The sequence below is a fragment of the Coturnix japonica genome, chromosome 12, assembly GCF_054131305.1.
Source record: "Coturnix japonica strain WE chromosome 12, WE-NBRP24, whole genome shotgun sequence".
In the NCBI taxonomy this organism is placed as follows: domain Eukaryota; kingdom Metazoa; phylum Chordata; class Aves; order Galliformes; family Phasianidae; genus Coturnix; species Coturnix japonica.
This window is the reverse complement of record NC_140674.1, coordinates 22,561,164-22,583,602: the sequence shown is the minus strand read 5'-3', so window position 1 is coordinate 22,583,602 and position 22,439 is coordinate 22,561,164. Positions and strand designations below refer to the sequence as shown.

The window sequence follows — 22,439 nt, the reverse complement described above, 5'->3', positions numbered from 1 at the left end:
AGAACCTGCTGAAGGGCAGTTGTCTGTGACTTCAGTTTCTAAATGCAGCAACGAGCCAGAACTAAAAAGATCATGAGCATAAAAATCTGCCACCATTTCTGAATCCTTGAGCTAAATCCTGAATGGCAAATTGTGAGAGAGAGTGGTTGTACGCCTCACAGTTACCTCTGAACTGGCATTGAGTTACAGCACAGGAGCTGGCAGGCTGCACTCTGAGCAGTGTAATGCTGCTAATCACCGCGAGAAGGGCAAGAGGTGCAGGGCAGTGCATGTGATTTCATTGTGTCAACAGAATGAGAATCAGTTACTCACATGGAACTTTGTCATGTCTAAGACAAATGTTCTATGCATCTCAGTAACTTTCTGCAAGGAAAAATAGGAACATAAAATATGTCCAGGATCACAATGCAGCATTCCAGCTTTCAGCAGTGACATTTAAGCTCTTTTGTGTATTAATCTGGAAATAGCCAAGTATGAAGGAGTAACATTTGCTGAGCATTCAGGCTACTTGAGAAATGTATTTCAGGTAGATCTTCCTGAGTTCTGTGCACAGTACCGTTCTGCTGTGGAAAATGAACTATTGCATTTCAGAAAGTCATTTGAGCAGCATGTCCTCAGTGGGAAATAGTAATGGGAACGTGAAGCCATGTGGAGGTGCTGCTCAGAACAGGGCAGGAAGAAAGTGCTGGACTGGGGGTCAGAGCACACGATGACGCTGCTGCTACTGAGGTGCCATCGCTGTGAATTCCAACTACAGCCTCATTACAGAAGAACTTAAAACACAGGAATTAAGAATCCTGCAGTCTGAGCGTGAGTGCAGTTTTAAACTTCGTTAGGGTGAAGTTCAGAATCAGAGCAAAACAGGTTCCCATATTAACAGTCTTATGCGGGAAACGTAAGTTGGGCATCCTTCACACTAGGAACTACCGCAGCCAGTTGTTACCTGGGAGCTTGTTCTGGTCCATTGTAACTTCAGCACTTCAAATAGAAGGTACAACTTGGACCTTAAGCAGCTCACGTGGCTACACCAACCAGGTCATGTAGCAGAAGTCTCCTAGAGCTTTAGTGTTCAGGATTATGCACGTATCTGGCACAGGTGGGAATCTCCTCCTGCTGGAGTCTATTAAATCATTCCCTAATTCAGACACACCTGCCCAACACCTGCCTGGCCTAATATAACAGCGGCTTTTTGTGCTCTAGCTGTTACACTGTCAGTGACAACTGCACTTAGATCTAACACTGCAGTACTCAGCCGCAGGGGGAGGAAGGGGGCCTCAGAAGGAAGATTGGGCGTGGGGAGTAGAAAGAATTACCAATAGCCTAATTTTGTTTGGTTGGAATAAATTTATTTCATCTGTCTGTAAACAAGGTGTTTTTAATAGTTATGGCATTTTTTGAAATGCATATTAAATCAGATGAGTTAGACTGTATCCCAGATGTAACAAAGTGCAGGGAAAGAAAAGGACAAATCAGCAACGAGAATTTGTTTAAATCTGTACATTATCCACAAGGCCCAACAACAGAAGCGAATGCTAGAATGTCCCTATCGTAGTGCCCTTCAAAGGAAACCCTCGGACTCGGTTAAAGTCCATCTCACAATAGCAACAGTTCAATTTTTTTTTTTAAACAATAAGTATGGCACAGAATACATATTAAAAATGCATCACAAGACAGCCAAGTCAGTTATTCCAACCAATACCATCTCCCATTTATTCTTTTGTATACAGAGTTCTGTAGTTCTTTTTAAATGGACATACAGGTTAGTACTGTGCCTGAAGGGATCGGCTGGTTACACACATGTCAGATGACGGGCGCACAAGGCAGTTCACTCCGTGATTTCTGCAGCGAGGGTGTGACAGGCCGAATGAGGGCTTTAAAAGTGAGATGGCATCGTTTGGACAGGTCAGCTTTCAAACTACCAGCCCTCATCCCAACAGCGGCTTTGGAGCAGCTACGTTCTGTAACCAGCAAGAGACCTGGCAGAGAGACCGGGGTCGGTCAGCGCTCCCACAACAGCTGAAGGCGGCAGCTCTCCACAATGACACTGCAGTTCTGTATGGAAACAGAACCACCCAACCCACAACCCCAAGCTGCAAATTAAAATTGGTCCTATGAAAAACTGAAACCAGACACACTCCAGATGGTTACGCTGGGATGTCTCATGTCCATAATGGCAGCCTTTTAGAGTTCAACTACAGAACAGGAGCTGGCAAAATAAAAAAAAAAAAAAAGTGCCTGAGCTATTGCAATGATGGAAGGTGGAATGTCCCATGGGAGGAGCATCTGTACCCTGTGATAGTTTTGTGATTGCACTTAACGAGCAGTGCGAGCTTCAGACGTGAAGAGAAATGAAAGACAAGCCTACAGCAAAGTGCAACAACAAAACTAATGTAACAGTAACAGCTTCTGAGTGGCAAATCGGTTACACAAACCAGGCACTATAAAATAGGTGTAAGCAAACGTGGATTAAAAAACAAAACAAAAAACACCACGAGGAGAACAGAAGATATGCATGCACTTTTTCCTCCCAAACATGCTCTGTGAAAGGAAGACTTGTGAGCTGTGTAACTGCTCAAAGTGCTGAGGAGGCATCGATCAAATCAGATTGTACAGCCGGCACCTTGTTTAGTATTTACGGAGTTGTTTTAGTTCTCAGCACACACTAATTGCTCAGACAAAGCAAAGCCTGGGCTCGGCGCATTCCCCTCCCAAGTTTTTCAAGGTATCATGCATATCGTCTTTGTGGTGCAGCGGTGGTGCCAGATATGGGACTTTGTTACACGCAGCGGTTAACATACAAACGAACAAAGGGTAACTGGGATTACGACATTAGAAAATGGGTAAATAAAAAACACAAACTACCATCTACAGTCTGGTAGCACTGAGCACAATTGGGTGGTGATGAAGACAGTTGCTAGGTGGATGGGGAGAGGCTGCTTAGACGTCAGACCTCCTCAGGTATAAAGCCAGTTCATATGCTTTCTTGTTGAGTGTCCCTCCATGGACACCTTCCTTTCCCATGACTATAACCAATGCTGGAGTACACAAGGAAACAAAACAGAAATGAACAGAATTAAAGAAAAAAAAACAAAAAACAAACAAACAAAAAAAAAAGAACACCTTTCCCCACCAATAAAGGGATACAAAGGAGACACAGGTTCATACCCCATCACCCTGCATTGCTAATAAAGTTTCCAGAATGTAAGGTTTAAAGCTCACCGCCAGGAAAGTTTAATAGCAATCTTCCCCTAATACTTAACAGTCTGCCTAGCAACTAGAACCCAGAGTCTCTCAAGTATTTTGCCATTGAGTATGCCTTCTTATTCAATCCGCCTCCATGGACCCCTTCTTTGCCCATTACAAAGACCAAGACTGAAAGAGAAAAGAAAAAAAAGTTTTAAAAAGAGTGTGTTAGACAAGGAAATAACGCAAGTTTTAGGCAGTGCAATAAACACACTCAAATTCAAGATGCAGTATCTGGGTATTAAGGCAGCAGTCATAAAAACACGAGTGTAGACAGGACTGGGAAAAAGCACGCACAGCTTTCCAGGTATGTCACAGAAATTCACTGCTTAAAAAGACAAAGAAGTGCCATCCACTACAATAAAGCCTTGCGGTGCCTTTCCACCATCAGCACCGTCCACCCTCACCCAGCCAGGAAACCCTGGTGACATCCTGGGAGGGGAGAAAAGGTGCTGTCAGGAGCAAAAGCAGCAGTGTGGGTAGCAGAGCTGTGACTGAGCGCAGAGCAGTGATCTGCAGGGGCTGCTGCTGGTCAGCCTCAGAGCCAGAACTGCCCTGACACCAGGTAAAAAGGCCCATGGTCAGACCTGAATGAAGACTTGTCAGGCAGAAACTGCAAGGTGTGCTTAACGCTTCGCATAAGACAAAGTGCAGGAAAGGTTTTAACGCTGACCCCGCCTCTAATCACTGCACCGTGATGACCAGAGTGCCCCAATTGTCTTGCAAAGAAGAACGTGGTAAGGCTGCAGCAGGATACACCACTTGCAAGTCGCCAGCAGAGGTCAGTGGAAGGCACACGGACACAGCCAGCACGGTGCTTGCACAAGCACGGTAATTGTTTCCCAAGTTAGATCCTGTGCCATTGGAAACGCTGCAGTCAGCCTGCCTACAGGTGACTGTATCCCCATAGCAATCCTCTCACAAAAGGCTTCAAACAGACCTCACTGTCGTTTCGCTATTTGCAGCAAGGACTCAGAACTTTGCTTGTTTTATTGAAGTGCTGCAGACCCCATTCCTGCAGCACCTCCCAGCTTCAGCTTCCAAATACAAAACTCAAGCAAAATGTGCCTGTACTTTGTGGGCAGAAGCCCATAGCTCACCAATGTGTTCTACAGCCCAAACCAGCAGGCTGGCTGTTCTGAGCACAGTGCACACTACTTGTAGCCAACACTTCGATGCACGTTTTTCATATTTGAGCCTGGTGTCAGAGGAGGACAAGGAGTAGTAAAACCAGCATAAGGCAGGTTTCTCCACGATATAACACTGGACAAGCTTTTTTGCCTAAGGACAGGCTCCAGAGCTCAATGGGAAGAGCAAGAGTTAGCGCAGAACTTGTTAAATGGCGAGTGGAAGGAGCTCCAACAAGAGATTCACATCTCTGCAGAACAAACTTTCTGATGAGACATTTACAGCAACGACTTGTAGTCAGACAAGTGTTGATATATCCCTGTGGTATCCCACTACAAACTTTGGGGATACACTTCCCAAGTTTAGTTGTGTCACAGCCTGTCCTGCTCATCAGAGGGCATTTCAGCCATTGCCCAGCTGGGATCACGTATGGGCAGCACCAGGGCAACTGTTTATTCCCAGGCAAAAATGCAGTTCGGGCAGCCTGCTGCCACCTCCAAACCCGGGCAGCCATTAAACACAAGAGTTTGGGCTCCTTAACAGCTGGGGCCTACGTCTGGGGTCACGTTCTGAGCTGAGTGATCCGAGTGATGGACGCTCCCTTACCTCGACCAGCTCTGCCCACGGCCACGTTGTACGTCGGCTCCCCGCCTTGGCTCTTCGTCCGGATGTCCATCGTGCAGTCCCCATCCACGTAGAGGCTGTCTCTGATCACAGAGCACTTCTTTGCACCGAGGGTCAGGCCGTTGGTGAAGAAGCCCTCCCGGTCCTTCCCTACAATCATATCTATTTCTACTGGCTGCCAAAGGAAAAAGCCAGGAGTCAGCACCGCGTCGTTCCGCTCCATTCCCGTTATACACGTTCCTCCGGCCAAAGGAACGGATGGTGCATTTCCCCCCGTTCCCACCGGGCACAGCGCTTTGTTGGGAACAGTTCGCACAGCGCCGCTTTGTTGCCCCTCGGAACAGCTCGCTGCCGCCCCACGGCAATGCGTGTATCCAGCACACCGGGCTCACAGCCCGTGTACCTCCATCACCCCGTGCTCACATTCACTCCCTGTATCTCCATCACCCCGTGCTCACATTCACTCCATGTACCTCCACCCCCCGGGCTCGTTCCCGCACGCCCGGTACGGCCGAAATTACCGAGGAGCCACGTGACGCTGCGGCGCCTCAATGAGTCACTGCGGCCCGGCTCGGCCCGGCGCCCCCGCGCCCTTGTGCAGCGCGGCCCCGGCAGCGCAGAGCGGGGGATCGGGCCGGCAACAAAGTGCCGAGTCACGGCAGGCCCCGTCTGCCCCATCGTCTGCCCCGACAGGCCCCGGCCCCGGCGCGGGGCGTTGACCGGCGGAGCGGGGCCGGGCCCGCGGCGACACCGAGTCCGGCCCCCGCGCACGGGGCTCCCGCGGGGGGCGGCGGCGGCGGGGGAAGGACGGGCAGGGCGGGGGGAGGGGAGGGGAGCGTGGATGGCGGAGCGCCATCTTGGCCATGGAAAACATGGAGCCGGCGGCGCGGCGGGCATTCACCAACGCCGCCTACGCCGCGCACGTAAGCGCCGCCGCAGCGCCGGGCCGGGCCGGGCCGCACAACGCCGGCACCGGGAGCACCGGCAGCACCGGCAGCACCGACAGCACCGACAGCACCGGCAGCACCGCGCGGCCTCTCCCCTCTTTTCCTCTCCTCTCCTTTTCTCTCCTCTCCGCCCCGCTCCGCCGCCCCCTCCCCTCGCGGCCGTTCCGTCCGCAGCCCGAGACAAAAAGCCGCCTCGTCCCGCTCCGCTCCGCGCGGCCCCGACGCCCCCGGCCCCGCCCGCGCTCACCGTGATGCTCTGGAAGATGCCGCCGGCCGTGGCCGCCCAGACGTACTTGGCGTCGCAGTAGCCCACAATGGCGGCCTCCTGGCAGCAGCCATCGCACATCAGGTTGTCCACGTAGCTCTGCCAGCCGGCCATCTTCGGCGGGGCGCGGTTGGCGGCGGGCGGCGGCAGCGAGCGGCGCGGGCCGGGCGGCGGCTGAGGCGAGAGGCGCCTCTCCCTCCTCTCGATCGGACCGAGCGCTGCAGCGAGCGGCGCGGCGCGGCCCAGCCCAGCCCAGCCCAGCCCAGCCCTGCCCTGCGCTCCGCGCTGCCGGCACCGGGGGGCGGGGGGAGGAGGAGCGCGGAGCGGGACCGCCCCTTCCAGCACCGCGCGGCCGGCGGAGGCTGTGGGTAGTGCTGTCGGTGCTGCTGATGGGAGGCTGCTCGGTACTGCTGTCGGTACTGCTATCGGTACTGCTGCGGGTACTGCTGCTCGGTAGTGCTGCCCGGTGGCGCTGCCGGGGCACGGGCCGTTCCTCGCCTTTGATTCCGCAGCGGCCGCGGCTCCCCGGTGCTGTGCGTGCTGTGCGGGCGCCGCCTTGTCCCGGCCTTTCTAAACCGCGGCGTTCGGAGGCTCCGCTGCCATCCCACAATATCGCGTTGTTCTCCGCTCCTGGAAGCGCGAGCGCCGCTTGGGTGCGACCCCTTTGTTTCTGCACAGCCGCTCAGCACATACAGCTCAGCACATACAGCTCAGCTCACACCGCTCAGCACACACCGCTCAGCACATACAGCTCAGCACATACAGCTCAGCTCACACCGCTCAGCACATACAGCTCAGCACATACTGCTCAGCTCACACCGCTCAGCACACACCGCTCAGCACATACAGCTCAGCTCACACCGCTCAGCTCACACCGCTCAGCACATACAGCTCAGCACACACCGCTCAGCACACACCGCTCAGCACACAGAGCCGCTCAGCCGTTCAGCACACACAGCGTTGCTCAGCACACTCAGCCGTAGCGGCGCTTTGCGGACCCCCGGCAGTGCGGCAGACCCTGCGCCGCGGCAGCCGCACGCGGAGGCCCCTTCGGCATTCTGCATCTGAACTGCCTTTCAGCGGGGCGCAGCGCTGTGGGCTGCATCTGCTTTCTGTTACATCTCCTTTCTGTTACATCTCCTTTCTGTTGCATCTCCTTTCTGTTGCATCTCCTTTCTGTTGCATCTCCTTTCTGTTACATCTCCTTTCTGTTACATCTCCTTTCTGTTGCATCTCCTTTCTGTTACATCTCCTTTTTCTGTGCGTCCCACCTTTTACCACCTCACACTCCCCAGCTGTCACAGTCCTTCAATGCAGCAGTGCCGGTTCCTGCTGCCCGCGGTTCGCTGCCGTGCACGTGTCCCACTGAAGCAGCGTTTCAGCATCAGACCGTGGGTCTCGTTATTAGGGCGCTGTGCTCCCCATCTCACGTATTAGCAGCCGTTCCAGGTGGCAGCAACAGGACAGGAGGTGATGAGCTCGTGTTGCACAGAGGCAACGTGTCGGGCTGGACGTTAGGAATATTCCTCCCAGGAAGGCTGGTCAGGCGCTGCTGTGGCTGCACAGAGCAGCGGTCGGACACCGGGCCTGGAGGAGCTCAGGAGCTGTGAGGGCAGACTGAGGGCTGCGGCTCAGTGTCACGGTGGGGGGGCTTGGGGTTGGACGTGGTGGCCTTGCAGGTCATTTCCAACCTTAACGATTCTATGTTTCTAAGTTAGAGCTTATGTCTGAATTTCCCACGGAATAGAATGCAGTAGTTTTTTCCTATGGTTATATCCCCCAGTAAGAATATTTACCAGTATATTTACAAGGTACTCGAGAGTGTTCTCAATCCTTTAAAACATAAATTGGTTGCCATGTGTTTGCCTGTTGTTAAATATTGTATGGGAACTGCTGAGTCCCAGCCTGAACCACTGATGGAGCACCTGGGAAAGGACCCAGCCGGCCCTGGCAGCACAGGTGAAGGCAATTCAGTGGTGTGGCTGGAAGGGGTGGAGCCCCCCATTGAGGGGCTGCCTGGCACTGGGGAGGGTTGTCTGGCTGTAGATCCTTCCTTGGTGGAGTTTTTCCTGTGTGCCTGTTTTTGGAGACAGGTGGGTAGTCTTCTTTTTCCTTCTAATATCCTTCTATTGCATTAGTTCTTTTGTTATTACACCTCTTGTGTTACCATTCCATTGTGCTGGCCTTTCTGGTTGTTGCAGGTACACTAAGTGTGCTAAGGTTGCTTTGCTAAGAGCTTGTCTTCCTTCTCTTAGCTTAACTCCATATTTTTTGCAGTGGTTTTTGCCATTCTGCATCTGAACTGCCTCAGAATTTTGTTTTCTCCTGCTATCAGTGGGTACTGAAACTGTGCCCATGTTGCTGTGTGTATTAATGTGTTGTAGGTTGTAAATCTGCTTTCAGCTTTTTCAATAGCTGGATGTTCTGTGAGGTTTGGGTTGCCTTTATCATCCTCTTTTGCCAGACTTGTTTTGTGAGAAGGAGAGTTTTTCCATCTGAAGTTGCTGCTCCTCTTTCCCCATGCTCTCCTGCAGGAGATCCCAGTGTAACACTTATTTGCACAGATGGAACACATCATCCTTAAATGAGCAAGGGGCTGATGGGTTCATTTGTCTTGGAGTTGTACACAAATGTGTTTGGTTTTCTGTGTACATAGTTTGGATTTATGTTACTTTTGTATGCCCCAGTCTGGATTCCAGACTGCTTCATTTTAATAGGTGGATTTAACAGATCTAGAGGTAGATATCATTCTGAACCCGGGGCAGGCTACGGGGATTCTTGGACTGTCTGTTTGCTGACATTGTTATCTGCTGATGAATGGGGGAGCTGATGGGTCTGTGGTGTTGCTGTCACTTGGGAAGCGATATCATGCTTGTGTTTTGTTTATGTATTAGCGTTATTTTTAAAGTGAATTGAAAACCTGGCATTCCTGGGGAACCACAGTTATGAAATCATGGGAAAAAGAAAACTCCCCCTGTAAGTTTGCAGTGGTGTTTCACATGGTGCCTGTGAGCACGGCCTGCTCTGCGTGCTGCATGTCCTTCTCCTATATTGCAGCTCTCTCTTTGGTTGGAGGTTCTGCTCTGCCTATTTCCTCTCCAGGCCGTGAGTGTTTCCTATGGTGGTCTTTCTCTTCACCACAAGTGCTTTCGGAAGTGCAGAGGGTAAAAGTGATTTAGAAGTGTTATGAGTTAGCAGATTCAGTTCTGCTGATTAAAAGCTAAGCAGCAAGAGCAGTTCTGCCTTGTGACCTTGTGGTGATAACCAGGGAGCAGTGCTTGCAGGGTGCTTCCCCAGCTAATTAAGTAACCCAGCTGAAAAACAAGGAAGCCAAAAAGGGTGAGGTGAGCACTAACAGGAAATAAGTGGTAGATATTAAATATTAATGAGCTGAACGCTTGAAGCAGCTTTATGAAACACGGTGATACAAATTGCAACAAGGATTAAACTGACCACAATGCAAAAATCTTATTGTATAGCTATAGCAGTGTTTAAAAAAAAAAATCACATCCAGTGCTAGTGTAGCTCTGACAGTGCTGAAAAGAGAAAGAACCCGTGAAACAGTCCTTAAAACCAACCAGAAAGCTTTTCTGGTGTCTCCTCCATCAGTCCCTTCCACCGACACCAGGTGGATGCCGGGTTCCTCTCTGTGGAGAGGTTTATTTGGTACAGCTCTGCCACCAGAGCTGGCAGAACCAGCAGTTAGTTCTGTTCCTGAGTGGAGTCCATGCATTAAGTCTCTGTGCAAACCATGGACATCAGTGGGGAATAAAACCAGATGAAACAGGGTAACCTTTAACTCTTCCCAGGCTTCATCTGGTGGTTGCTGTTTTTTTCCCCTATCAAAGTTGAGTGATTTTACCTTTAACTGATCTGCGTTACTGTGCTGTGCTAGCACTCTTTAAGGAAAAAGAGACTTTATTTAGTGCAGCTTTACACAGAGGGTGCACTGCAGTAACACCAGGACTCTTTCCTACTTAACATGATTATAATGTCAGCAGCATCTTCCTGGCTCACCATGTATTTGTCAGAGTTTGGCTCTGGTTTTTGGCTGCCTATACACAGTCTTCTTCCAGTTACTGAACTGACAAAACTCTGTTTCTCTAGCTCACAATTTCTTTGTGTGATTGTTTTTGCACTGCAGCTGATGCTCATTCAGTCTATTGCATGGCCAGACAGGCAACTTTGAAGGTTTGTTCAGTGCATTATTTCCTTCCTTACGGTTTCTGTCAGCGAAAACGTCTGTAAATTTGTCTATCTGGGTGATGTTTTCTTCCCTGGCCCATGTTAACTTTGCTGTTGATAACCCGTTATTTGTTAAAAGAGTAAGGCATTTATGGATCATGGGTATGTGCGTTTGTTTGTCGCACATTTTCTACCCAAAACATTAAATGCTCTTGAAGGCAGTGAATAATTATTCCAAAGTCCAAAAGAAATATTTTCTAGCTAAATTTTATAGCTACAGCCATGTGGTGTTCTGTAAAATGGCAAACATTATTTTTGTAATGAAGCAGAAATAAACTTTTATTTCTTTATGATTGGTTTTTTTAACTTAGTACCAGATTGCTTTCTGTCCTGGAAGCACTTAATTCTGGCTATGAACAGCAGCGCAACTACCTGCTGTCTGTTCAGCAAAGAAGAGAAGTTTGAGTTACTTTTTCACTTGCTGAAGCAATACTTTGTTTCATTACCCTGAGCGTTATTTCTGCTGTAGCCATCGTGGTTTTCGCTCAATTACATCTGTTCAAGTTCCGTGTTTTTGAGAAATTATCCTGTTCAAATTAGTTACATAGTCACAAAAGAAGATCAGAGAGAGCTTTTAAAATGCTTTATTTGTGTGCTTAGTAAAGGTGTGCTTATGCAAGTCTAATACCGTGGGACAGCCGTTGTGTTATGGGTGAAGAATATGGTATGGGCATTAAGAATACAAAAATGGGAAGAACGGAGAAAAGTAAAATAAAGGTGAAAATAACCTAAAAAAGGTCAGATCAGCATTCTCCATTTCTGTTTAGTTTATTTTTTCTCACTGAAGTTAAGGAAATAATGCTGCATCTTGATTGGGCAGCTCATGTGAGAAGTAAGTGTGCTGGAAATGTGAAGAAACTTTACAAAGGATAATGTGAACTGTTGCAGTGGGAGGCTGAGCCCTGTTACAGTCTCTCTAAGCTGGCATCTGTGCATGCCAGGCTAATGGCTTTGGAAAGCCAGCTTTGCATTTTTATGCCATTTTTTTTTTCCTATGGACTTTTCACCCACTTGTCGGCTCCCCTCATATTACTGGTTTTAAACCAGTATACATTTTCTACATGCTAAGTGTAAATTGAGGTTAGAGTGTGAATCTCAGTTTACTACTGTTTTCCAGTGGACACTTGGTTCTTATTTTCAGTGTTGAAGCAACTGGGAGAGTGCCCGTTTGACAGTGTTATTGTGGGTAAGAGGAATCCAGTCACCTGCTGTGTGGCTCTTGTTCCCTCTTGTCTGCCTTCCTCGGGTCCTCATCCAGAAATTCAGCTTGCACAAAGTCATCAAACCACATTTAGGTATGAGCAAGTGTGGAACACTGCTCAGGGTCACACGCCTTTCTGACACTGCTGAAGTTATATACAGAGGTACACAGGAAAGAGACGTTAATGCTGCTCGTCTGCGCTCTGTTCTTAAGCACCAAATGGCACAGTGTGGTTTTTAAGATTTTTGTAACTCAGGTGTGTTCCATTTCTCAGAGTGGAAGAGTTCTTCCTATTGCAGGTTTCTTTGAAACTGAGACGTAAAATTCAGCATGAGCCCCACTTTTCTTAAACCAAAATAGATTACACTGGCACACCGAAAATACATACAATAATCAGCTGTCCTGTGTGTTACTGTTTTGACTGTGAACAGCCAGAATTGCCTTCCTCTGCTGTACAAGCCCTTCTCAGTATTAGATTAGAATGCTGCATGTTACAGTTGTAAAGTTTAGCATGTTTGTTGTTTTTTCAGAGCTATTAACAGGTATAGCTTTAGCACTTGGCATTACAAAAAGACATAGAAAAACAGTGGAAGGCAAAATTACCACCATCTAAATAGATTTAATACACATCCATTTTCTCCTGACATCAACAGTGGATATCTGATGAGAACATAACAGTCAGTTTGGGGCAGGCAGTCAAACCACGTTTGAAAGAGTAAGGCCCAAGTATTTCAAAGCCAGTGATAACCTGCATGTGGATACGACTTTACCATCATTGGCTCAGGAGAGGAAGAGCACAGAGTATCCTGCAATGGTCTGATGTCTCTGCAAGGAGAGAAGTGCTGGGATGAGTCTGATTCTGCAGCTTGGTCTCATCTCCCAGCTGCAGAGCTATGAAGGACTTTGTCCACACCCAACCACTATCTTGTGTCTGGTTCAAGACACAGCAGATTTAAAACAGAGCCCTTATGCCACGTAAGAGTAACTCCAGCTGACTTCCCTTTGTGCTTTACAGCTCTGAGTGTAAGGTCTGCTGCTCTTTGGTTGTTCTGTGGGCATTTTTGCTGGTTTTTGACTGCATGTCTTGTGGTAAGTTCCAAGACCCTGGCACTAGATGGAGCTTTAATCTACTTGCACTTCTATTAGCTTTGACCACAGGTTAAAAAATGGGAAGAATAAATAAAGATATCTATGCCTGCTGTTCATTTACAGTGCACTCTTCCCTGTTTGCAGAGTGGTGTAAATGATAAATTAAAATGTTGTAGCAGAATCTCTTTGATCCAGTAGGTGGTTTATAGTCACACATAAGTATTAATAAGAAAATGAGGGCATGAGTTGAAATCTCTTGTCTCTGACACAGCTGAATATGAAGAGGTGAGCTGGCAGTGTTTTTGTCATATTTTTAGCCTATGGAAGAAACCAAAGCACTCCTGAGTATGAGCTGCTTAGGTATGTAATAGGCAGTAGGTTGCTCTGCAGAACTAAGTCTCGTGCTTCCCAGTATGTTCAGAACATCTTTTTTTAGGTATCTTGAGACAGTAACTGAGAAACTCATGCCTGAGCTTAGGCAGCTGGTAAAAAGAAATGCTGGAGCTTTAGATCCTGAGGTGGCTGGACCCTTTTGATGCTGCTGTGAGAAAGAAGGTATTTGCAAGAGCAGGGATTGAACTCAGAAGTGAACCCAGTGCTCTTTCCTCTGTAGCAGCTGATTTGTCTCTGTGTCTTTGCAAGTCTTTGCCATTTGTGCTTGAGTTACTTTCCAGAATAGCTGGCATGAGACAGTCTGCCAGGGATATGGAAAGCCTGGTGTTGTGGGTACCTCCCAACCTGACCTTTTGTTCCAAGCCTGTTACAGAGAGCTAGGAAAAGTCGCATAATCAAAGCTTTCCAGGATTAATAGAAGAATGCAGCTGCTTTTAACAGCTTCCTGGCCAAGGGAGGTGTGCTCAGTTGGCACACTGACTTATAGGACTGGTGGGATTCCAGCTGTCTGAAATTATATTTTTTCCTTTGGGATTTTGTGGATTGGGTCATTTGGAGGAGGGCAGTTGGTGAGTTTAGCTCTGCTGGCTTCCTAAGGCTTCCCTGTTGCCACTTGCTGCTGCATGGTGTGACTGCCTTTGCCTTCTTCCACGTGAATATAACAACAGATTCAGGGCAAAGGCACAGGAGGGCAGCAGCTCTTTTATCCTTTAAAGGCTGTTTGTAAAGGTAAAGGGCCTGATACCTGGTAAACCTTACCTTGCCTGAGCAGGTTTTTTTGTTGTTTCTTTTCCCAGTGGTATTGAAACCCATTTAAATCATAGCATTTTCTCCATATTTCTGTTACATGCCCCTTTTTCACAGACCACAATATAGATCCATCTGCCCGCTAGTACAATCAATTCCTAGTACAACTGATCATCTGAGTCTTGTATAGTAATACTGATGCTGCATAATTGCATTTCCATCTGGAAGAGCTGTGTGTTGCTACGATTAGCTTATCTTAACTGTAGGATATTGGCTTTTGGTTGTTGTTGAAGAAATAGGGACTCACAGAGGAGAAATATGCAGCTTTACTACCAAAGTAATCTTAATGGAATGGTACAGTCTGTGTTGGGCAAAGGTGTTTCAGGGCGCTGAGATACTTCAGTACCAGCACAACACCAACCCTTGTTAAAGAGAAGATCCTTTGTCCTCTGTGTGTTAATGTGGAGCTTTCAGCTCTGATAACAGCACTTTAACAATTGCTTTGGCAGCTAATCTAGCTAAGGGAACAGTTGTTTTATTTATTTCTTGGACACCAATGCAGTGCTGCTGCTAAACCTCTATCACTTTGCTGTGGTAATAGTAATAAAAATAAAAATTCCTTAAAAAGAAAACAGAAATAACCAACCCTAAACCTTGGTATTTGGGGTAAGCCCCTCACAAAGCTCCTGGACTCTGTTCAGTTCTTTCTACTGAATAATTTCAGTGAAAGCTCCATGAAAATTGTGTTCTAAAACAGACTTAGCCCAAACCTTTTGTCTGTTAGTAAAGGAATGAGCTGCAGACTCTAGGTATTTTTTTCTTGGTTAGTAAGCAAAGCATGTTCAGTTAGTTTGTCCAGGCTTGTTACTTGGAGTCACTGCTTGTGAAGGGAGCAAAACTGCCAATTTTGAGAAAGTGCAAGCAATTCCTTGTGATGTTTTTGTTTCTCCTTTTAAGGCCCAGCTGAGCACTTCTTATGGCTCTCTCATTTTGGGAAGCCCTCACTGACTACTTTGGGGCTCTTGTATGAGGAGTCAGGTGGGCCCCATGGCATAGCAGCCTTGGAGAGAAGCTGGTCTGTGCTTCTGGTGTGCACGGCCAGGCCTCCTCCTTGGTGCAGGGCTGGATGTGGCTGAGGAGGGTTCCTGAGTCCACGGAATGCCTCCTGCAAAGTGGGTCGCCAATGTTTTTAGGTGAGTGCTGTGAGCTGGCATCATCTCAGATCTGCTTTTCAGCACAGCTGCCAGCTGATGACAGGCAGCCTTTCTGCTTCCTGTGGAGCCTGGCTGGTCCTGACAGGACTGGCATGTAGCTTCTATGGGCTGACCATGGGGCTTCTGCCCTCCTGCTTGCCCAGCTGCTGCTCCCCACTGTTCAGCAGATCCTCCACACTGCAGAGTGCTCCTCATCCTCCTTCACCCCTGGCATGTACACACAGAGCTGACCCACAGCTGCCAGCCTCCCCTCGCTGTGTGTCCTGCTCCTCCCAGTGCCAGGTGCACCAAAACGCTGGAGCTCAGGCACTGCTGTGGCCTATAGCAAAGCTGCAGAGTGACCAGCCCACCTGGCTCACTCCCCACGCAGACTGGGCAGGAGCTGTGTTCATCAGTGCTGCTCAGGTGCTTGCAGCAAGGAGCCAGCACCATGCTCATCCCCAGGCCAACCACAGCAGTCATGGTTTTGCTCCTGGTACTGAAGCAGCCTGTGAAGAGAGCTGAGCTGGTCTTGGGCTGAACCCTGCTGGGAGGTGAGAACCAGAGGCTGGCGTGGGAGAATGTCCTCTAGGACTGTTGGTTTCAATTCTTGTCCTGGGGAAGAACGGGGGTGCTATCAGAGCAGGGATCTGTAAGCCCTGTGCTCTGCAAGGGCTGTTGTGCAGGACAGAGCTCAGCAGTGCCTGGCAGTCAGCAGCCGTGTCCCCTTGCTTCTCCAAGATGGCACGTGGCCACAGCGAGACGTGGCCGGAGGTTGTGCCCTTGGAACGCAGCAGTTCTCCCTCAGATAAGAAACAAAGAAACATCCAGTGATGGAAGTGGTTGTGTCTCTGTTAATAGCAAAGCCGAGTGACCTAGTTCAGCTCAGCACGGCTCCTTTGGAGCTTCCCCCAGCAGCACTGTGCTGATGCTGAATCATCACTTCCAGAATGGCAGAGATTGGAGTGTGCAGGCCCTGAGGATTTCACTGTTTCTTTATTAATTTTGAATTGATTAAAATGAAATTTTAAAATACCAAGAGAGACTCGCCTAAAGAAATGATTATAGAAAAAAGAGAAATGAAGTTGGTCTGAGGGAGTTTGCTGTGAGCTTAACGCTCTGTGGCTTGTGCAGCTGTGAGCACCCAGTGCAGCATGGAGGAGTCAGGTGTCAGCTGCTCTGTCCTGACAATTAATCAGCATTGAGAAGAAGAGGGAGTTATGAACTCTGCTGGTCTGTATTCAGTGCAGACCTACCAGTGTCCTCATCCATGGTGCAGTTCTGTGGGCTCCTTCTCTCAGCTACAGCGCTTTACCCAGAGGTCAGGATGCAGGGCAGTGCAGTCCTGCTGGAGCCAAACATATGTCCTCTTTTCCCCAGCACTGCGCAGTGCCTGAAGGCTTCCCTTCAGAACACCCTGGGTTCTCTATGGGGTTTCTGTGCAGCAGAGCAGGCTGGCAGGCCCTGCACTCAGACTCCAAGCAAGGCTGTGATGTGTGTAGGCAGCAACAGATGGGAAGATGATCCTTTTCCCACTGTCAGAGGGCAGGTACAAGTGATCTTTTCCCCCAGGCCCTTCTCATTTGCTGTTCATGCCCCATTCCAGTGTGGAAATTTGCCTAACATAGTAAAGGAGAGTATTCCCATTCCTTATAGTTCCCATCTGTTCCTGTACAGCAGCAGAAGATGGTGCTCTGTGTGTATCCAAAGTTTTTCTAGGACTCCTGCTGCTCCCTGCCTGTGTCCCCTGTGGCCACTGATGCTTGTGGCAGCAGCGAGGTGCTTCTGAGATGGACAGCACAGAAATGGGTCAGAGCCCCCTCCCCATGAATTACTGTCTCCAGAAGTAGCCTGGAGAGATCCATCCCTCGTGATTCCACTGGGGTGTGGGAGATGGGCAGTGCCGTGTTGCTGTATGCAAGCAAGTGGAGCAGGATCTGCCCCAGCTCCTCAGCAGGGATTGCTCTGTTCAGATGAAGGTCAGGGCTGCCTCTAAACACATCAACAGTGTTGAGAAGATAAACTTTTTATTTATTTATTTTTAAATAAATAATAGAAAGACAAACAAACAAATGAAAACAACCCACAAACAAATCCGAGTGTGTGGAAGCTTTGTGGTACTTCAGGGAAGACCTGTCAGGGAGCTGGAAGCAGTAATGGAGCAGGATACGGAGGATGCCCAGAGAGAATGAAGCAGCAGGTTCTGCCCAATCTCTATCTAGAAAAGAGAACTTGCTATTCCATGGAAATTAATGAATAAAAATGTAAGAAGCCTGTTAAAGATAATCTGACACTTTCTACTGATGGAAGCAATGGAGCAAGCTGTGTCCTAGAAGTTGCTTGAAAGCATCTTTGGTCCGCTTTAAAAATCCATGCAAAAGATACAATAGCATTACTCACGTCCTGTTCACCTCTCTGTTTCCGCACATCTCCAGGCCTCAGAAGCTGAGCTGCCCTACATTTACATGCCAGTGCAGAACTTATTTTTCTCAAGTTTTTATCCCATGCTCAACCCTCAGTCCTGCCTGCAGTGCAAAGCAGGATCTGCTGCAGAGCAGTCTGCTGCTCAGAGATGTGTGGCTCCTGTTCTCATGACTGGGATGGTGGGGCAGCCCACCTCTGCCGTCCCTTAGCAGGTGTGTGGGCCCTGCTGTCCCTTCCTGCTGCTGCCTCACCCCCTCTCATGGTGTTCTGCTTAACTTCACCTCTGAGGCCGATGGAAGATGGCTGAGGTCTGTGTGGAGTAGGGAATGCAGTCTAATCTGTGTTCAGATTATCGGTACTTCAGATCATGTTTTAATTTGTTGTGTGTCAGAAGTGCTTTTCAAATTATTATACGGTACTTATGAATTCTTTCCCACATTTAAGTGGACTCAGTTTTAGTGTTTGAGTTAAATGAGGACATTATCAGGTAGGATAAGAAGAATACAGGATTACATCGTGTTCTTGCCTCGTTCATTTTGCCAGTTGCACTTTTAGTTGTAATTATTTATGACAAATCATTATGTACTGGTTAATTTACAGCAGAGTATTTCTGTACAGTAATGAAATCAGTGGCATGAGACTGCAGCACTGCTGTTACTCTTTCCTGAGTAACACACACATTAGTTATGTGCAGATGAGAACGGTGTTGGACTCAGCTGGAAGGTTATTGGTGTGTGAGAGTTGTTTGCTCCTTGTGTAGTTCAAAATAGAGTCATTTAGGATCCTAAAGAACCCAGTGTAAGTGTTTATGAAAGGAAAGCTCTGGCAACATGGAGATCTTTTAGTTTCTGCAGGCCCAGGTCTTAACCAGCAGACATTAAAGAGCACGTTTCAATGCTTTAAAGCATGTATTCTTATGAAAATGATCTTATTTCTATTTCTTTCTAGTTGAAAGATGCTTAGCAAGGCCGCCTTCTGCATCCTGTGTGAGTTGCTGCTGTTAATGATGAGTGCAGGTGTAAAGGTCCAAGAAATGTTGGCACTGAGCCTGAAATACGACTTTGACAAAACCAAATGCTGTCAGATTCTCACAGCAAACACACATGGAAATAACGAAATCTTTTTTTTCACATTTTTTGAAGTTTTATCACTCAGCAGTGCTATTTGTAGCAGTAGTAGACATAACATTTACAGGAAGAAATATGACAGATCTATTCAGCTGGCAGTACTGAGCTCCTCTGCACTGATACTGCATCTTGCCAACCATCCCCGTCCTGTGGTGAGAGTTGTATCTCATTACCTAAGAAGAAAACTGTCTGTCTTCATTATGTATTTCCATTTTTTCATGAGCTGGTGATAAGCCGTGCCCAGCTATGCCAGGAATTAAAGGGATCACACCTCCATTCTTGTTTGGTGAAAACTGCCCTGCATTCTGAGAGCAAAAACCTGTTGCTGTCTGTACTGTCACAGGTTCTGCTACATGGAGCTGATAGCTGTTAATCATTAAAACAGAGTAAAACAAAGCAAACACCCATAAGAAAACATTCTTCCACACAAGTGCCTTACTTTACTCCCTGTTTTGCTTTTTTTAGCTCCAGGCTAATGATACTGCTTCTGAAACAGGCATGATTCATCCCCCGCTGGCTGTACTAGCAGCCTGCTTCCTAGGGGCTGGTTTTTCAGCCTATTCACCCTCTTTCTTAGAATGCTTTGCTATGAGAAGCGTGTGATCAGTGCTCGGTTGCAGTCCTTGCAAGGTCTGGTGAAAGCAGCGACTGACAGGATGAATAGGACCTATGGGGTTTGCCCTCTGCATTAAGCACATGTGAATAGTTCAGACCGAGTAACTGAGCTGACGTCTGCTCCTCCCTGAGGCTTTCCTTGAGGCAGCGGTGCCTGCCCTGCTGGCTGCCTGACACTTGGTGCTGCAGGGTGCTGCGCTGGGTGCAGGTGGGTGACATGACCACGTGGAGCAGGAGCTCATCAACTGCTCATTTTCAGCTGCTGTCAGTCTGTGAGGCATCAGCTACTGCCCTGCGTCACAGGAAAGGCCGCTACCAAGCAGGAGCTCACAGAGGAGCAGTCTGACAGAATACGGCCTCCAATACAGCCTCCAATACAGCCTCCTTCTGAGAGGCCGAGGTGCAACGCTGTGCTGGGAAATCACACCTGGCCTGTGTTGGTAAAACCACCTGTGCACAAGAACTCTTTGGAGCACAGTGCCATGTTGCCATTCACTCTGCAGTGCAGAGCTCAGTGCCTCTGTGCTGGTACAAGGGACCCAGTGAGACAGCCAGCACTGGCAGTGTGAGTGGAATGTTAATTCACCGTGGTGTGGCCCAGTCTGTCCTATTAGCAGGAGAAAACATTGCAATAGTTCTGTATGCAAATCACTATACACAAATGTAACCAGCAGCCTGTGTTGGAAGATGCAGAATCCTTTAGTGGCAGCTGTTTTCACCTTTCTTTTTAGAGCGTGTATATATACAAACACTGCAGAAAGGCTGAAAAACACTGTCCAAAGATTTGCTCTGGAAATGACGCTCTTCCTTTTTATTCCTATTGATTGTCTAGGCGCTAATTGAGAAAGAAAGCAGGGAAACCCCACTAAGAGCAGTGCCTGCCCGTAGGTCACTAATGAATGCTGCACACACCTGAGGTCAGCTGGTGCAAAGCTGAATTTATAACAGCCAATGGGAAATGCTGAGATGGGGAGTGCTGCTCTGGCTGTAAGCAGTATATCCACAAGGAGGGGATCTCTCATGATGCTCTCTTAGCCCATTATGCTCTTCTAATTTACACATTTTTTACCCAGCATCCAAAATGTTGAATAGATTTTTAAAACACATTTATTTTTATTTTCTTAGAAGCTCTTTATTATTAAAGTCTCCAGAAATGCTGTTTCTGTCTCTGAGCACAAAGATAAAAGATCCAGAAAAGCTTCCCAGGGTTATTTTGAGCTAAATGGCTTACAGCTGTGTCAGTGTTTGATTAGAGAGCAGCTTTTGTCTGTGAGCAGTTGTACCACGCGCTCCAGGTTGCTGCCAGAGTGCTTCCCTCCCTGCAGTACTCCTGGGGCTGAGCTGTTGTTTCCAATTGAGGGAGAGCAGAAGCTGACATAGCAGGGCTGTAGTGATCCCTCTGGACGAGAGTGCAGCAGGAGCTGGATGGAGGCAGCTGGGGAGGATTTTGGAGGTAGTTGTTGCTGCCGGGCAGCTGCTGCTAGTGGAAGTGAGGTGGTGAGTTGTGCTGTGTAGGATAACTGGGATGGTTACTTCCTTGCTATGTCCATCCCCCTCTGCACTGTCCAGTGTCTGAGGCTCATATCCCTGTGCCCGTGGTGCTGGGGCTGCCGGTCTGTCACAAAGAGCAAAGCTGTGGCAATGGCTGCTCTGTAGAGCCCCGTGCTCCAGGGCTGGCCTTCCTCCAACAGTGACGGTGCAGAGCTTGTATTGCTTAGAGAACTCTCTGTAGGTCTGATTATTTCATGGGTTTCTAAAGTTGCTGGATCTCCAGCATTTCCTTAACATACATTAACAACAAGATTACTTTAAGTCAAGTTAAAATACATTTGTTACTTATCCGGCAGTTTTAATCCTGTCACACCTCTAATTTTAATGCAGGCTGAGTCATTTTCATCCTACGGCTTTAAAATCAGCCTTCTTAGGCTGTGGAGCACAGTCTTGTTCTCACATGTTTGGGAAGCGGAACAATTTCTTTCTGTCTCTTAGTCAGATCTGTTCTGCTGAACTGCTGTCACGTCATGTTATTGGGTATAAAAATAACGCATAGCCAGGGTGATTGGCAGAGTTAGCATTATTATGGTAAGCAATATTGGAAAAGTGAGGGATTCTACCTTACGCTGTGCAGACAGATTTATAACAAATCAAATTATGAAAAGAGAAGTGAAAATATTAGTGTCAGCAAAATATTTAACCTTGTTTTGGCGTGACTCCTTGGGGAGCAGTTTGCATGGCTACTGCAAGGCATATGGCACAATATTTACCTTCTCTGTTTTGTTTGTCTGTACTCTGCCATCTCCTTTCCCACTGCCTTCTTGAGCTGCAGTTGTTACTGTGTTTGTGTATGAAGTGCTGCATTATTACCCATTTCCATACTTTATTTTTATTATTTTTTAAATAGCTGCTATATTTTTGCAGAAGCTTTCCAAAGATTTTACTTTGAGACAGACTGCTCAGGTGGAGCAGTTGCAGTTCATCACTGTCCAACTGCTGGAGACAGTCACAGTGAGCAGCTCTGACAGTACGTAGAGTTGTTCTAAATGCTGTGACTGTAAGCACATGCAGAGGGAGACAGTGGAGAATACAAGGGGAATCCACAGTATATGCATAACACATATAAAATAGTGCACTTCTACTTCTTTGCTTTAAGAATAACATAGCTAGATTAGAAATACACTGAAAATAGAACAAATCCAGGGCTGCGCAGCTAAACAACCTTGATCTGCTGGTGTACAAAACCTGTTTGTGAATCTGGGCTGATGTTATTTTGCATTCAGAGAGGGACTTTTTGTCACAAAAATGAAGTGCAGAGCAGTGACTGATGTTTAGTTTTGCTTTGAATTCACTTGAACCCATACCTTAGTGACAGCCTGGGTTGTTACTGCAAAGGACATACTCATCACAGCAAACCACACACAGCTGCTTCACCATTCTGTGTACATAAAGACATAAGTGCAGATTGTCCACCTCCAAGCACAGTGGGTGCTCCTCTGCTTTGCTGGTGCTGTTTTGCTGGGAGGCAGTGAAACATGGCCCCAGGTGCAGCTGTGTATCTGCAGTGACTCTCTGAGGCTGGTAAAGGTAAGCATGCATCTTGGCCTGTAACATGAAGTGAAACATGATGAGAATTTCCTTCGGTTGTATTACTATTCAATCACTGAAGCTGGTTTTCAAGCACATGTTGGTTTGCACAACTAT

General features: G+C 47.8%; 1 protein-coding gene across 4 annotated transcripts; it reads right to left on the bottom strand.

Moving 5' to 3' along the window:
• Positions 1-1,324: 1,324 nt before the first annotated feature.
• On the bottom strand, positions 1,325-6,486 carry PFN2 (profilin 2). Of its 4 annotated transcripts, none has more exons than XM_015872170.3 (3): positions 6,190-6,486; positions 4,978-5,170; positions 1,325-3,372 (listed from the first exon to the last, which is right to left on the bottom strand). In XM_015872170.3, exons 1-3 carry the CDS (start codon positions 6,319-6,321, stop codon positions 3,275-3,277), a joined length of 423 nt encoding a protein of 140 aa, XP_015727656.1. In that variant the 5' UTR covers positions 6,322-6,486; the 3' UTR covers positions 1,325-3,274. The 4 variants fall into 4 exon arrangements, with proteins under 4 accessions (XP_015727656.1, XP_015727655.1, XP_085369629.1 ...); XM_015872169.3 differs by having other exon boundaries at positions 1,325-3,035; XM_085513503.1 differs by lacking the exon at positions 6,190-6,486 and adding an exon at positions 5,517-5,907.
• Positions 6,487-22,439: the final 15,953 nt, after the last annotated feature.